The sequence below is a fragment of the Microchirus variegatus genome (genome assembly GCF_963457635.1).
Source record: "Microchirus variegatus genome assembly, chromosome: 5".
In the NCBI taxonomy this organism is placed as follows: domain Eukaryota; kingdom Metazoa; phylum Chordata; class Actinopteri; order Pleuronectiformes; family Soleidae; genus Microchirus; species Microchirus variegatus.
In genome coordinates this window covers 23,320,412-23,337,112 of record NC_139806.1, presented here as the reverse complement: position 1 = coordinate 23,337,112, position 16,701 = coordinate 23,320,412, and the positions used below count along the sequence as shown (strand labels likewise).

Here is a 16,701-nt window from a genome sequence, read left to right as displayed (position 1 = left end):
ACTGAAGATAGAGGAAAATCTGAGACAAACTTTATGCCACTGATTCATGTCCAGTGTAAATAAGCATTTCCTTAAATATAATTTCTTGGTAGAGCCTGCCGTAATCTCCTCACACTAATCCCTCTCTCTTCAGCCTAAACAAAAGAGTGGAAGAGAGGAAGAAAGAGAAAACTGGTAAAACCTCTTTACTCAAATCCTATTTCTTAGCCCAATCCAGACCAGATTAACCTCCCGACTCTTGTCTCTAAGCCCTGACACAAGCCTCATGCTCTCACTTTCATCATGGTTCAGGATGTGGTTCAACATGCAGATTAACACCTATGCTTTTACGACAGAGCCACAGAATGACACAAATTATACTCGTCTGATAACATGAATGAAAACAGTAATTGCATATTCATATATTCATTTTGTTGAGAATGTGGCCAAAAATGGTTACTACACTCAAATTCAAAATACCAAGGTTTTTTAGGTTTCGTTTTCTCCACCATTGCAGCTCAGACGTAACTGGCAACCTGTTGTTGCTCGGAAGCAATGATTGGTAGACGGCGGTAGGTGGCGCCACATGCCAAAACATGATTCAAAACATAAACATGATTTGCAGTCTGCAAAATATTTTTTTTAATGCAAATATTTTGTCTGTACTGTTGTTGTTGGTGAGTTCCGTTTGTTATATGAACATTATTCCTGAGTCTCTGTGACATATTAGGAGGATTTAATGGCCAGTTGATTTAGATTTATTACATAATGCACCTTTAATGTTATCATGATCAACACAATGTATGATATTATCGCAAAAAATGACTCACAAATGGTTGAATGTCGTGAATTTCCGTTCATCAGATCAGTTGCGAATGAGGAAAATTGGTACTTTTCGCCTCATATTTTTTTAAATATCTTATTTAAGATGCTTGTTTTTAATTTGAAAAAGGATTGAACATTTTGGTAACATAAGTAATGTTATGCAGTTGTTGTATTCACACACACACACACACACACACACACACACACACACACACACACACACACACACACACACACACACACACACACACACACACACACACACACACACACACACCGTTTCTAACTTAACCCTTTAAGGTACGCACCAAGAAAAAGCAAAGGAATTTTTTTTTTTTTTTTTAATTATTTTATATTATTTACTTATGATAACAATAACGACAATCTATATATATATATATATTTTCTAAATTAGACCCTACAGTATTACAGATACAGGCCTCTACCAAACGGTTGAGACGTCCGTTCATAATAAACCTGGTTTGCGCAATTCATAAAGTACAAGATTCAGAACAAGTGACAGTAAGTGTTTGATTTTACATTTTTCAATGAGATATAGTGACTTAAAGTGTGGTCGACCAAATGGTTGAGTGGTACCTTAAAGGGTTAAACCATAACCAGTGACTACCTAACCCTAACCTATCCACAATCTTAACACTTGACAACCAGCTCCCCAAAACTGAGGTTATGCCTCATTAGAACCAGGTCTTGGACTACTGTTTATGTCAGAACATGTCCTAAAGAGGTAACATATACACACACACGCACACATTTGCACAGCATTCATTGTGTGGACACTCATTGATATAATGCGTTCCCTAACCTTAACCATTATAACTATAACCATTACCCTAACCCTGAAAAAGCCCTTTTAAGGAGTGACAGAACACACTGAATGTCCTAATTTTTCCAAAATGTCCTTACTACCTAAGGTTTTTTTGGTCCCCACAAAGATACCCATACAAGAACACACACACCATGTCTTGTAGGGTGACACAGTGGCCAGCTTTCTGTCAGAATGACGTGCTCGCAGGGGTTTTCCCATCGCTCCCTCTTTCACTGATTGACACTGATACACTGATGGATGTGCTTATACTGCATGTGTGTGTGTGTGTCAGAGTCACAGTATGTGTGTGAGTGATAGAGATGTGTGATGAGGAATAAGGCCAGAGAGAGTGGCAGTATGGCAGCTATAGTGTGTGTACATTTCCGTGTTAGGTGCACGTGAGCAGGCGTGTGTAGTAGTGTGTAAATAGTCAATAATAGCCGACACTTGTCAGCCCTCTGCTCCGTGCACACAAAGCCTATGGTTGGGCCATTGTTGAATTTCGCCTCCAAACGCCTGACTGCCCGCCCCCCAACCACCCCGCCCATACACCCCTATTGCAACTGGGCCTCTCAAGCAGAGATAATTATGTCTATTGTGCCCCTTGCATCCACACACACACACATACACACACACTTGTTTGTGCTAATTAACACACCCACCCACGTGCCTACTCAACCTAACTGAGTAAAAGATGGCTGCTAGCCTCCCCATCTGCTCCTGCACTGGTCTCAGTCACTCTCAGCACAATGTTGGACGGGGCAAAAGAAAGTGAAGGTGGAGCAGACAACTGGGAAAAAGATCACAATCACAATACAACAACAAACATATGACGAAGATCACGTTATGTGGCAAAAGTGTGCTTTTCAAGTTCTGCAGTGCCACAGAAATGGGCAAGGATAAGGTGAGAGGACATAATATGGTGCACAGCGATGATATAAAACATTGCGAAATTCATCTTTTTTAGATATACATCATAGAGAAAATAACAATGTTGTATGCAAAAACAAAATCCAGTTTTCTTCTTCTAGTAAGAGGAATGGAGGGAGGATGATGGTGTTAAGAAAGGCTGCTGCCAGCTAGTGGTCGGAGGCTCAAATACAATAGAAAACCACTATCAAGGAAACTCCGATAAATCAAAAGAATTGAAAAAGAATGACACCATGAAATTCCTTAAAATTCACTGGATACGTTATTAAATGCTGATTAAATAAGTAATTGTAAATAAAATAAAAATTCATGCAACTGTTTAACCGAGTAACTGATTTGGGTGCATTGGAGGCTCAACATTGTTCCATTTTTCACATTTCTGTGTTATTTTCTCACACAGAGCTGCTCATTGTTTAGCACTGATGTCACTGCCATATGTCTGCATATGTAAGGACATAATAAGCAGCACCCTCAGCCATATGATTTAGCCCCCACAGCCCTGTGGCCTGCTGTGTACCACATGGGACAGAGGCAGGATCAGGGGAAGGTGAAGGAGGGAGGGAGGGATGGTGTGGTGTCCGAGTTTGGGGGTGATAGTGGCCGACAGTCCCTGGGTTTAGTCTCCATGAACCTCGCTGTCCACCTCTGTCCCAGGCACAACAACAAGACAGCTGTCACCCATCAGAGCACAGCAGAGCAGAGTGTAGCCTTAATGTATCCCGAGTTAATGTTTAATGACGCAGGTACATGTTAAATCTGAAAATGGCTTTTTTGTGTTCCTGGTAAAAGGGGTAAGTGTATGTTTGTGCGTGTGCAGAGAACACATTTGTGCTTCGTAGGTGTATGTGTGTGCGATTGTGTTAAACCAGTGTTTACAAGAGTCCACCGTGTCCCAGACAAGTGCATCCATTGATGTATCCCTGCGCTGAGTGCACGAGCACAGATTTACAAACAGACATTGTGTCCCTCTCACACACCGCTGCTCGCCGTGAGGTCTCGCCGCCTTTGTCACCTTTCTGCACCAGCACAAAGCCTCACGACTAACTCTGTAGTTACCGCAAAGAAATAGCTGCAAAGGTGCTTTGAATGTCTGAGCAGTTTCCCCAGAAATGAAATCAAATAGATGATTCTATTAAACCAGTGAATGAAAGAAAAGAGAGATAATGCAGTAATGCAGCCTGCTGAGCCAAGAGAGAGAGAGAGCAGTTCATCGTTCATCATCATTACAGCACTCAAGACACTGCAAACTTATCAACTGAGATTAGTTACTGTAACTGCTTATCGCACAAATTGATCAAGTCCACCGTCATTTTCCACGTGTTCCCAATTAACCCCCATGTGTATTTGTGTGCGTGCGCCTGTTTAATCTATTATTGTGTCTCTGCTGAAGCAGCTGACTCCCAGCAGGGAGGCTCGGGGCAGAGGATTGATCTGTAACATTGCCTGTAAGTGACCTCGCCACCCGGTGACACCCATTACGATCCGTGTTCACATTAAGGCCTGATAACTCAGCATCTACACACCGCTGGGTTAATGCAGTTTAAGTGTCTTTTCAAGACGAGAACGATTAAGAAAGTAGGACATGATGGAGCGGATTGAATTGGAAAAATACAGATTTTAGTCACTAATTTAATAAAATAAGCCTGCTCTAATTTATGACATTTTAACCCTTTAAGGTTCTACTCAACCATTTGGTCGAGCACACTTTAAGTCACTATATCTCATTGAAAAATGCATCAAGCTGAACTCACTAACACTTAATGTGACTTGTTCTGAATGTTGTACTTTATGAATTATGCAAACCAGGTTTATTATGAACAGACGTCTCAACCGTTTGGTAGAGGCCTGTATCTGAAATACAGTAGGGTCTAATTTCACGTTATTGTTATCATAAGTAAATAAAATACATTTGCTTTTTTTCTTGGTGCATACTTAAAGGGTTAAGAATATATGTACTGCTTCTTCTTACTGGAAACTCAAGTTTGTGAGTCTAGTCTCCTCGCACCAAAGTCCATATACAACATTTCCATCACATGAGCTGATTCACTGTTGCCTGAATCATTAGGTTCAATTGCGTTATTTTGCAACTTTTTATGTTTGAAATCTGTCCTCCCACAGTCCGAAAACATGCAGATTTGGGGATTAGGTACATTGTGCACTGTAATTTGACCATAGGTGTGAGTGTGAGCGTGAAAGTTGTGCCCTGTGATGCCCTGCCTTTCAGGGATTGGCACCAACACCGCACCATGTCACTCATGCGGAGGATGAAGTGGTAGAGGATGGATGGATGGACACAAACTACTAAATAAGGCTGCAGTAGAGCAGCAGATCCTTTGTGTCTGCAAGTTAAAAATGCTTATTTTTCTCTCTGGACTTTGGTGCAAAGCTTAACCTAAAACTTTTCTGCTTTCCTGCTGTTAAACAATTGCTTTTATGGCCTGGCACATCAGATTTCGGTGAAAATATATAAAAAAGAGCGAGCTGTGTGGCAGGTGTATTAGATGAAGCATGGTTGGCCATCTCCTGTGAATGACCATGTGGCTGCAGCCATCTGCTGGTCCAGTCTCTATTCATCAGAACCGCTCATTAGCTTTCTGCGGGTTAGACCGACGGCCTCGATCTGCAATCTGAACTCTCTCTGGGTCAGGCTCTCTTCTTCAGATCCCTGCTCAGGACGAGCTGGTCTCTATTGTCTAGTGAGGGTCGCACACACAAAGGCTTACTACTAGGATAAGGACAGGGAAGTGAGAGGGAAATAGGTCAGTCTGCCTGTACCCCCCTCCCCTCTTAACCCCCCTCACCGTCTTGGCTAGTGGAGGAAATGGAGCAGGCAAAGGGACACACACACAAACAGATGGGGAACATGTGTATTTGACAAACTGGAACCTGTTAGGGTTCAAAGGGCACGGCTTGCGTTGTGTTATGTCATCAACTCAACCTTGCGAACAGTGATCACGCCACTGATCAGAGCCTGCACATGCTGCAATGATTCCGCCGTGCAAAGGTGCAAATGCAAAGATTTCAGCATCAAAGCAAATTCAAAGGTGAAGAATGTTGCATCGTGTTCTCAAACTGCTCAAGCTCTTGAGAAGCTGAGAAAACAGAACTCCATTATCAGCAGGACTGAATCCCGCACAGGGAGACACCAGCGGGTTTCTATTCCACCACCAACCCGTGTTGGTTATGATTCTACCTGGTTTCCCTGACCATCTTGTTGTCTACACCACATGTTAGCAGAACTGTCAAGCGACCTGTTGGACAACGGAGACGGCAAGAGCTGCGATTAGTCCTCAGCCAGTCTCTCACGTCTCCATTTTTGTATCAAAAGTATCTGTGTTTCAATGTTATTCCGCTGCATTAACAACAACAACAAGTCTTTCTCTCTCGGACGCCATTGCTCACTGTAGCCAAAAGCACAACAACCTTGCATTGCGACCCCTACTGATCGGGCGGGAAATTGCAGTGCGTATCCGGCACCACAGCGGCGAACTATGAGGGCTCGAGGTGTCTCCGCAATTTCATTCAGTTCTTCTTGTTGCCAAGTTCCGGCAGACTATCGATGTACATATCTGTGTTGATAGAATGTTTGAAATAAAAGCAACCTTGCAATTTGAAGGATTTATGTCTCAGCAGCAGCAGCAGCGCGTCATACTTCCGGCAGCGGGGGGACTGATTCCGCTGCCGGAAGTATAGTGCTGAGAAAGGAGTCCCTCAAAAATTCAAGCGATGCGAAGTTAGTTTTGTTTCAAATATTATTCTATCAACACAGATATGTACATCGATAGTCTGCCGTTACAATCGATTTGCCTCGGGTGCACTGTGGAGTCTGTATGAGTGTCCCTTTAAGGTACGCACCAAGAAAAAATCAAAGGAAAATTATTTCTTTGCATGTTTTATTTTATGATAACCATAGTGACAATCAATATATATATATAATTTTTTTTTTTTTTAATTAGACCCTACAGTATTTCAGATACAGGCCTCTACCAAACGGTTGAGACGTCTGTTCATAATAAACCTGGTTTGCATAATTCATAAAGTCACATTAAGTGTTAGTGAGTTCAGCTTGATGCATTTTTCAATGAGATATAGTGACTTAAAGTGTGCTCGACCAAATGGTTGAATAGTACCTTAAAGGGTTAAACCATAACCAGTGACTACCTAACCCTAATGTAATGTTCAATGCAATTTTTAGTGTGTTTATTGAAATTATCAGGCACCTTAAGCTGCCATGACATTCATGACTGAAAGGCAGTGATGATTTGTTTGCAGTGCTGATGCTCTAGCCAATCAGAGCCAAGAGCACAACATTCCACTTTATTTATACGATACTAGATAACATCCTATGCAGAGTGTATGTTTCCATGGAGACAGCAAACGGTCATCTGAGCAAAAAGAATACCAGTGTGTCTGACTGTAACTGCATGGGAAAAGTCTGAGGTATTTCCCAGGTCGTCCTCTGTCTCTTGTGACCCTGAATGGGATCGAGCAAGTGAGGAAAAAGGATGCAATCAATGCCTCTGATTAATTTCAACTGAATCTTCTAACACTTTCTTCAGGCGAAGCAGTGACATGCGAGACAAAACACGGCCAAACACCCACTCGCGAGCACGGAGAGAGCTTCCTGTCACAAAATCAATTTTAATTTTCACGTCTTCATTAGTCCTGTCCAAACAGGCCTCTGCTGGACAAAAGGATGGACAGAGACGTTCTCTTCCAGAGATAATTAAATCAAGATTTGTACGTCAGCATCAATAACGTCCATATATCAGCACATGCGTCTGCTGTGCAAGGATATTCGCTGCATGTGTCCACGTGTCCATTGTTATTGTTGTCTCCTGCGTTACCTTTACTGTTGTGATACGCCAGTGAAGAGGAACTGGTGTTTTTTTGTGTGTTTTATGGACTTTCTGTCAGAAACTACTTCCTCCAGAAGAGATTACGGTCCGTGCCTAGCTTCTTTGCAGAGTGCGTGACCCCACTGGTGCCGTGTCTTTTGTGCATCCATGTGATGACAACATTCAGATGTAACGTTTCTAAAGGTTAGGGCCAACTTTGCACATAATGTTTTTTTTAAACATAAAATACAACTTTTTGGGGGTTCGCGGCACGATGGAGACGAGAACTGGGAAAATACCTGGCAATTGTTGGCAGTATAATATCACAGCTTCGTGTTTTCGTGCTGTGCATGAGGGATTCCACTGCCTTGATTCCAGTCGTGCCAAGTATGAAACGCCATGCTTGGTATAACAGTTGAAGCCATTCCGCAAAATCTTGGTTGAATAACCAATTTCCTTCGAACGTACGCTTTCCTTTTGTCAGTGCATCTGCTCTGTGCATCCAGGTGGAAACATATGACTCGTTTTTACTACGAGAGGCATTTGATAATTAGGTATTTGAAAAGGTGTACCTATTATTGTGATGTTTGGAATTGTATCAGAACAAAAAAAATCACAAAAACCTCCTTCCCATGTGTTTAAGACATTTATTATTATACCAATTAATGGCCTGTATTTGGATTAATGCGTTCAATATGTTTCAGAGAGGTATGACTGATTGGCTGTAAGAGTGATGATGATGTCACTGTGTTGATTAATGCGGAGGTCAGGGTTAAGGGTGAAGACAATCACAGCGCAAATTGTTTGCTGTGTTTTGTGCGTCGCCGCCGTCGCGGGGAGGGGGAAACGAACGCCGAGTTCAGTGAGCAGCTCATCATGTTCAGCATCTGATCCTCACACTCACTGCTCATCAACTGACCTACATACCCCTAATTACACACGAGCAGAACTCACGACTGCAGACGCAGCTACATCCCATATGTAGACACCTTAAATGCATGCACAGGGAAGACTGGGCCATCCAAAGGGAATCAAATCAAATACTGGATGAAAAAATATGGAAAATCCAGGACGTTAGCTAGTTTTAAAGTTTACAGCAGCAAAAACTAATAGTATTTGTTAACCCTTTAAGGTCACGCCAAGAAACAAGCAAAGGAAAATTATTTATTTGCATTTTTTATTATTTTATTTTATTTCCTTATGATAACCATAATGACAATCAATATTTTATATATATTTTTTTTATAATTTGACCCTACAGTATTTCAGATACAGGCCTCTACCAAACGGTTGAGATGTCTGTTCATTATAAACCTGGTTTCCATAATTCAAGTACAACATTCACAAGTCCCATTAAGTGTTAGTGAGTTCAGTTTGATGCATCTTTCAATGAGATTTAGTGACTTAAAGTGTGATCGACCAAATGGTTAAGTAGTACCTTAAAGGGTTAAAGGTGCATTATGTAATAAATCTAAATCAACTGGCCATAAAATCCTCCTAATATGTCACAGATGCTCAGGAATAATATTCATATAACAAACTGAACTCACCAACAACAACAGTACAGCCAAAATATTCGCATTAAAAAAAATATTTTGCAGACTGCAAATCATGTTTTGGCATGTGGCGCCACCTACCGCTGTCTATCAATCATTGCAGTCAGTAGAGTCTCAGCTGCAGAGCAACCACGGGTTGCCAGTTACGTGAGAAAACATAACCTAAAAGACCTCGGTATTTTGAATTTGAATGTAGTAACCGTTTTTGGCCACATTCTTGCATATGGCACCTTTAACTGAAATAATTGTGCATGGAACATGTGTGTGGTTTGTGCTTATTCGGCATTTGTAATTATGTATTGTTAGTTAAAATACAGTAGTATATGGAAAAAGACTGATCTGTGCTTTCTGACAAAATGATAACTGAAAATAAAGTGCAGTAACACCACTATGTAAAGGTTACACTCAAAATTAAGTAAAAAATATATATAATAAAATGCCTGGAAATAACAAACTACTGCAACCTTGGTGCATGTGTAAGTGTGACACACTGTCGCTGTGTTTTGCATACATATAATATAAAACGCCATCTGCCAGGACCTGAGGCCGTTCTTGCCCTACTAGCCTCCTTGCTTTTCTTCCTTTGGCTCAGTTTTTTTTTCTTCCTCATTTCCCCTTCACTCCTCTTTCCAACATTGTTGTTGTCAGCATTTTGATGCAGACGATAACCATGCATGTGTCTGGAAACACATTTTACACTAATGTAAAAATCGCACGATAAAAAGGGCATAATGTGTCTATAAACAACAAGATAACAGACACACTGTAAAGACTGTGGACACCATGTGTCTCTCTTTCACACACCCACACACACACACACACACACACACACACACACACACACACACACACACACACACAAACGAGGTTAATGAAGATGAATGTAGGGGCACAGTCCTATTGACATCCTGCATTTCTAATTGTGGCCCTGTTCTTCAAGGACGACGCGGTGCTACGACAAGCAGAGAGAGGACAGGAATAGATCCGATGAGGAGAAACCGCGGAGCAGTCGTGCAACTTGGAGGAGAGTCTGTCTAACGTGGTGTCAATCACAATTAAGAGGTAGGATTTGACAGCAGGGCGCTCTAAGTAGTGGTGGCAGAGAGGGAAGGCATGAGATGTTTGAGAGTGATGAGCAAGAAGGAAGCAGGGAGGAGGAGGAGGAGCAGGAGGAGGAAGAGGAGGATGACCAGGCCAGTGATCCAGAACAGTGAGCAGACAGAAGACACAAGTTAAGAGCTCAGTCAAACATAGCGCACATTGGTGCATCAACAGGCCTCACACACACACACAATCACAGGCTTGCAGAGCTTCTGAGGACACTGCATTGACTTCCACTCATTTACACAGCCGAAACAAAGCGTTATCTCAAACCCTTAACCATATGAATCATAAACATCTTTACTAGAACGGATACACACACACACACACACATATTCAGTCACATAATGCATTTGTTTGTTTTTACCTTGGACGATGGAAACAGTGTCTCTCTCCCAGGACACGACGCTGACATACTCCTGCACAGCAGCGGGGATGAGGCACTTGAACACAGCTACGTTACCCCGCATCGAGCGCTGGTCTGCCACTCGCACGGTGTACGGCTCCCTGAAAACTGCACGGAAATGCAAACAATATTTACATTGTGGACATCGATGGTACAACGGGATAATATAATTTTCCTGCTACTGAATACTATCACCTTTTTTTTTTTAAATAATAAAATACCACATATCATCTATGCATGACAACAGGGAAGGGACAGTATATAATATGATCACACATTATAGAGCAGGGGTCTCAAACTCAAATGTGAATCTATTGTGGTCAAGAAGGGGCCGGTCTAGAGAACAAAAAGTGGAAAAAAAATATATATATATTGCATCATGATATCACACGTATACTTAATAATACTGTTTCTGAAGCAAAATTAATATATTAATATGAAAAACAGACATTTATTTTAAATGACCTCACTGTGCACAACTGTAATTAAAATTCATGCATGTAATCGATTGGGGGGGGTGCTAGTTTGAGACCCCTGTTATAGAGTGACTTGTCAGACACACCATCAAACATTCCTCATGATTTATTTTGAAGAGCCACAAGGAGGAGCCATCTTATTTTCAATCATTCCGGGATCTTATAACGATATTTGACCTCCGCCAGGAGGTATATGTTTTTGCCGGAGTTTGTTTGTCTGTTTGTCCGTCTGTTAGCGACATAACTTGAAAAGTCGCGGACGGATTTGGATGAAATTTTCAGGAACTGTCCGCAATGGGACCAGGAACAAGTGATCCGTAGACGCTATCACTATTTTTATCGCTATTTTGTGGGGGGCTGAGCTGCCTTGGCGGAGGTCTGCACTCCCTGAGTGCTTCTAGTTCTACATTTAAAATAAAACATGATCTTGTGACAATACCAAACTGTATAGCACTGTTTTGGTCATATAAGGGTTGTTTTGACAGTGACAGTTGTAATCACAGTGGTAGCATTTGCACAAAGACAATAATCGTCTCACAAAAACAACACGTTAAAACTCTGGCCTGCTCCTGTGTATTATTGGAACTCCTCTAATCCTGCCACTGTTTTTACCATCAATGTTTCAAGCTGCCATGACGCAAGATAATCACAGAAATGATTTCAGTGTGGCATCGTCATAAAACAGCCATCGGGCAACAGAGTCAGTGGCACAATGAAAATATACAGATGGCTTATTGTTTCTTTGGTTTGTGCAGGTTTATGCAATATTTCTGCACTCTGTTGAATGAGCAAGGAACTCATTAGCAAAATCACATGAAAGCTAGGAGGTATCCGAAGGTTGCTAAGAAACTGGTTTGGAATCCCTTCCCTGGTAACAGACACAGTGACAGCATACATGCGTTCCTGCTGCACGAGGGACGCACAAGTGCAAGTCCCTGGAAAATTTACATCCTCTTTACATAAATGAAATGATTTTTCCTTTAAAAATCACATTTAAAGGAGAATCCACGGTAAAGTAAGTACAAAACTGCTGCTGAAAGACTGAGCCCTAAAAATAAAAATCGCATATCCTCTCTGACAGCAACCTGTGCCACCATAGCTGCCAGGGCCCAACAGAGGCTGCTGCCTATGGGATGTTTGGTTCACGTTAATCCCTCGTCTCCTGAGGCCGAGCTTTTGGGTCATGTGGGAATGAAGGCAGCAACCGGCTGGTATGCAGCTCAGGGTCCTGGCTCAAATCCTCAACGTGGAGCTAGTATTAGTATTAGAATGAATATGAGTATTAGTTCAAGTCGGTGTTGGGAGGCAGAATATGAAAACAGATGTTGATGGCAGGCGAGAAGGGGGAGGGGCCAAATGGCCTGAATGGACGATAGGAAAGAGGGGGGAGGCGGTGCAGTGGGACGACGGATGCAGAGCAACTCTCGCCCAATTCTAGCTTTGTTTCAGCGAATGCAAACGTTCTTTCTCTTCTTTTATCTCCGCTCAATGCGGAGAGTGAAGGATCCCAGACCCAGAGAAGTACTGTTTCACTTCAGATGAGGTCTCGCTTATTAAAGCAGCCTCACGTGGTCTAATGAATGGAAAGCGCCAATTAGGTTTGTTAATGAGAGATAATTAAAGAAGTGTGCTGTGGCTATTTTAAGGCTGGCACAAGAGGACAGTTTTGAAGAACAAGGGAGCAGCGAGAAGGAGGACAGGAAAGAAAGACGGTGAGAACAGAAGAAGGGTCTGCTCCAAAACTACAAATCCACTTTATTGATTGATACAAAAACGATATCTTCTGTGAGTCCCAATGAGCTGATACAATACTGACAGGGTTCATACGACTTTTCCAATGTCAAATTCAAACACTTTTCAAACGCTATCAAGGTCAAATGTCATGCCTTTCCAGCAGCTTAAAGCTGTGGTACATTTGTATTAATACATTCATACTCAAATTGATTATGTTACTCTTTTTATCACAATAAAAGAGATGAAGAGAAGAGAGATTTTATGCTAAAATTATGTTTTATACAAGTATGGTTCAATACAGCACTATTTAAAGTATTTCAAAGCACTTGTATACTGTGGAATACTAACACATTGGCATTTTGAAGAATTTCAAGCACATACCGTGTACTTGTATACCAGTAGGTATTGACCCGATACTGGTTAAAATCACTCGATCAAATATCAGAAATATGAAAAGGGTGTTATGATCCACAAACATGGATATGAGTGAGGGCTGCAAATGATCAGCCACACATTTGGAACATGAACATGTTTTTGAAAAGGCTGGTTCATTATGCTAAAGACCACATCTTACAAACCTTTAAAAGACATTTGGCTATAAATGTCATGGTTACTTCGGTTGAGCTGACCTTCCATAAAGTTATGGACCTTCAAAGAGTATGCGCTTGTAAAATCAACTTTTTGTGACACTTCTCATTCATATCTGATGTTGTTATATCACAGTAAAAACACACAAAAATCACACTGCTACTTAACTGTAAGTGCTGTAAGGCGTGTGTTTTGGATTCTGAACGTGCCAGATGGCACCATGAAGCTGAAGGTTATGTGAGTGTAAAGTGCGGTGGTTTATCACCAGCTCAGTCAAATAGGTGTGAGCGAAGGCCGAGGCCTGGCGGAGTATGTTATGCAGATGTTCCCCCTGTAGACTGTGTTCTAGGTCAATCTGTGTTCACATTGACATGGGCTATTTTAGGGGAAGGTTTTCTGTGTGTGGGCTGAGCTTTTTTGCAGTTGTCAATCATATCTGCTCTACTTTATGCTTCCACAACTGTCTGTTTTCGCTCCTTTCCGCCTCCATGTTGTGGTCTTTTCTATCTCCATCCATCTGATCCTTGAGTTTTCTACATTTCACTACATGACTACATGTTCAACTCACCAGCTTTGATGCGGATGTTGGGGCTGCGGATTTTGCCGGCCTGGTTTTCGGCAGTGCAGAAGTAGTCGTTGTCGTGGATGTAGCTGTTGTAGGCGGAGGGCGAGAAGGGGTAGAGTTGCAGGGTGCCGTTGGCGTGCACGTGGCGGATGTGGGGCACATCGTAGATGTCGTCGCCGGTGGCCAGGTACCAGCGCAAAATGGCACTGGGGGTGCCCCCTGCTGGACAGGGCAGGGACACCCCCACCGAGCTGGAGTAGGTTACCCTCTGCAGGGAGGCATTCACAAAGTACAGCCTGGTAGAGCCCACATCCTCACTGTGTACTGCAGGGACAAACAAATAAACACCACGGCATCACTCAACAGGCTGAGGTGAAGGCGAGGGCGCAGCAACAAGCACCTGTTTACACTGTCATAGCACACAGAGGTATGAACACAACAGGGTTCAAACGCTGTGGATTTGAAGCAATCAGCATCAACTAAATGGATATAATATGGATAATGTCCTTCAAATGTGTCACAAAATAACGTCCAGCTGCAAACATCAGTCACGTGACGCAAAAACCCAAGGATTTGGGCTAAAGCCTGTGGTCGTTCAGGTAAATCGGAGAGGGGAGGAGCCTATCACCGCTGTACAGTGTGTACAATCATACACAAACAAAGACAAAGAGAGAAACAGAGAGTGGAAAAAAAACTGATAGGTTATGTGATTTGGAGTTTCTATACCAGACACAGAGATTTAAGTCGATTTAATCTCCTTACATATTTAACAACACACGCGCGCACACAGACACACGCACACACGCACATACACACACAGGAATGTTCTTCTGGCGCACAGATTAAACACACAGCAAGAGAAAAGTGAGTGAGAAGAGCAAAGGAGGAAGTGCTTCTCTCAAATTTGGGGTCATTGTAGGAAAGATTAGATGTGTGTGTGTGTGTGTGTGTGTTGGGGGTGCAGCACTGACAGACAGATGTGGATGATGTGAACCGCCACGCATATTAAATAATGTCATTCAGTGCACACCGCCCTACTACATGTTCACCCTGATTATATGCAGTGCAGCACAGAAACACTGCAACTCTAATATCACGCGTCGTAATAACTACACTGACATTTTCCCAAAAAATGAAAAGTAAAATATCACATTTTTGTTGAAGCATTAATGAGGATGGAATTGATTAGTGATTAATCAGATTATTTTCTTACATTAATAATATACACAATTATAAAATCAGCATCAAGTTGAGCATGAGTTTGACCAGTCAGTGTTAAGTTACTGATGTCAATTGAATCACTAAAACACTAATAAAAGTATATCTTTAAAAGAGTATTAAAAAAACAAGCACTATTGTTTGTGATGATCCAGTGCGTTTCTTTCATCAAAAATATGCAAACATTTAGACTCTTTTTTTAGGCCAACTATTTATAGAAGTGTGGCTTGAAACTGGTGATGCTTGGTGACATAATAATAACATAAGATACAGGCCTGGCACAATCAATCCTCCCCATCAATGTCAGTGTCAACATGCTGGCACCAAGTTTACTGCAGCAGATCGAAACTCTTCCGATAGAAATTCCCTTAAATATAAGGCGCTGACCTTCGAGAGGCGACTGATAAATCGAGGCAGCATGTTACAGATGGTATATGAAAATGTGTCTGGCAGTCCGGTGGTGGGCTGCAAAACCAGGTCAGACTCCCTCCCCTCTGCAGATTACTGATAATGGCCCCTGAGCATAAAGCCCATATTAAAGATTGCAATATCTATAATCTCCCAATGGGGGGACAGGACTAAAGTGGAGGAGTGAGGGGGTCACCCTGAGCGCTCAGGGGGGGCTGGGCAGCAGGAAAAACCTCTCATACAGTAGATTATATAGCCTGGGGGCCCAAACACTGGGGGGTTTGGGAGCACTGGGACTGATGGAGTGGTGAGAGGAATAGAAAAAGGGATCAGAGCAAACTCCCACCAATCAGGGCCTGTCAAAACCAGACGCACCACACACACGCACCAAAAGCCACTCTCAGGTCTCAGTCACACGAGGAGGAGATGGAGTTTGTTGCCATGGTGGTGCCGGCACTTGAAAGCTGTGACTGAATTAAAAAAAAAATGCAGCAATTTAACCTAACAACAGTGACCCACTGAACAATCTAAATATAGAATCTTTAACTAACCAAAGCCCAAACTGTGTCACACCATCTCAAATGACTGCAAGTTTGAACGAAAGCAGCTGAAGTGAGCAAATTCTCAAATGGCATATGGATAAATAAAGGAAGGAGGTGCATGAATAAACATATGGGTGCATGTATGATATTTTCACAATCGATTGTTCACAAACTCATTTGGTCCATAAAATGTAAAATGTTGAAGAATCTCGATCAGCGTTTGGTCAACAAATCGAAAATGATTCCATTTTACTGATTTATTTGTTATATGAAGCGAAGAAATCAGGAAATATTCACATTAAAGAAGCTGAAAAACCAGAAAAATTGTTTTCACCGATTATCCAAATAGTTGATTAATTTTATACTAATCAATAATTGAATAATCGTTGCAGCCCTTCTTTTCTGTGGCTATATGTCTCATTTGCATAAGACATTTTAACCCTGATGTGACTTCCTAGTGGAATAAATGTATCAACATTTATAAAAGTTAATGCACTCACACTGACGTTCAGGACACTCAACCTGCATCTTAGTAAGAATAACAACAACCAGAGTGTCCTCTTTTTGCACTGATTAAACAACACAGTTAAAACACCTGCGACTTTTACTGTTTTCATTATATAAGAGTAAATTAACCCAGCATTTTTAACACTTATTTGTACCTTTCTTGTTATTGGATTAAAATACAATTTGCATATGTGCATTATAT

The 16,701-nt window shown here is 41.8% G+C and overlaps 1 protein-coding gene across 1 annotated transcript in view; it reads right to left on the bottom strand.

Moving 5' to 3' along the window:
• LOC310927335 (cell adhesion molecule DSCAML1-like) overlaps positions 1–16,701 on the bottom strand; it is a gene marked incomplete at both ends in the record, with an annotated part of 59,233 nt that overhangs the window by 36,547 nt on the left and 5,985 nt on the right. The window contains 2 exons of the mRNA XM_083889630.1: positions 10,423–10,569; positions 13,828–14,148. Of these exons, the coding sequence (XP_083745756.1) occupies positions 10,423–10,569; positions 13,828–14,148 (468 nt within the window). The remainder of the gene's footprint in view (positions 1–10,422; positions 10,570–13,827; positions 14,149–16,701) is intronic.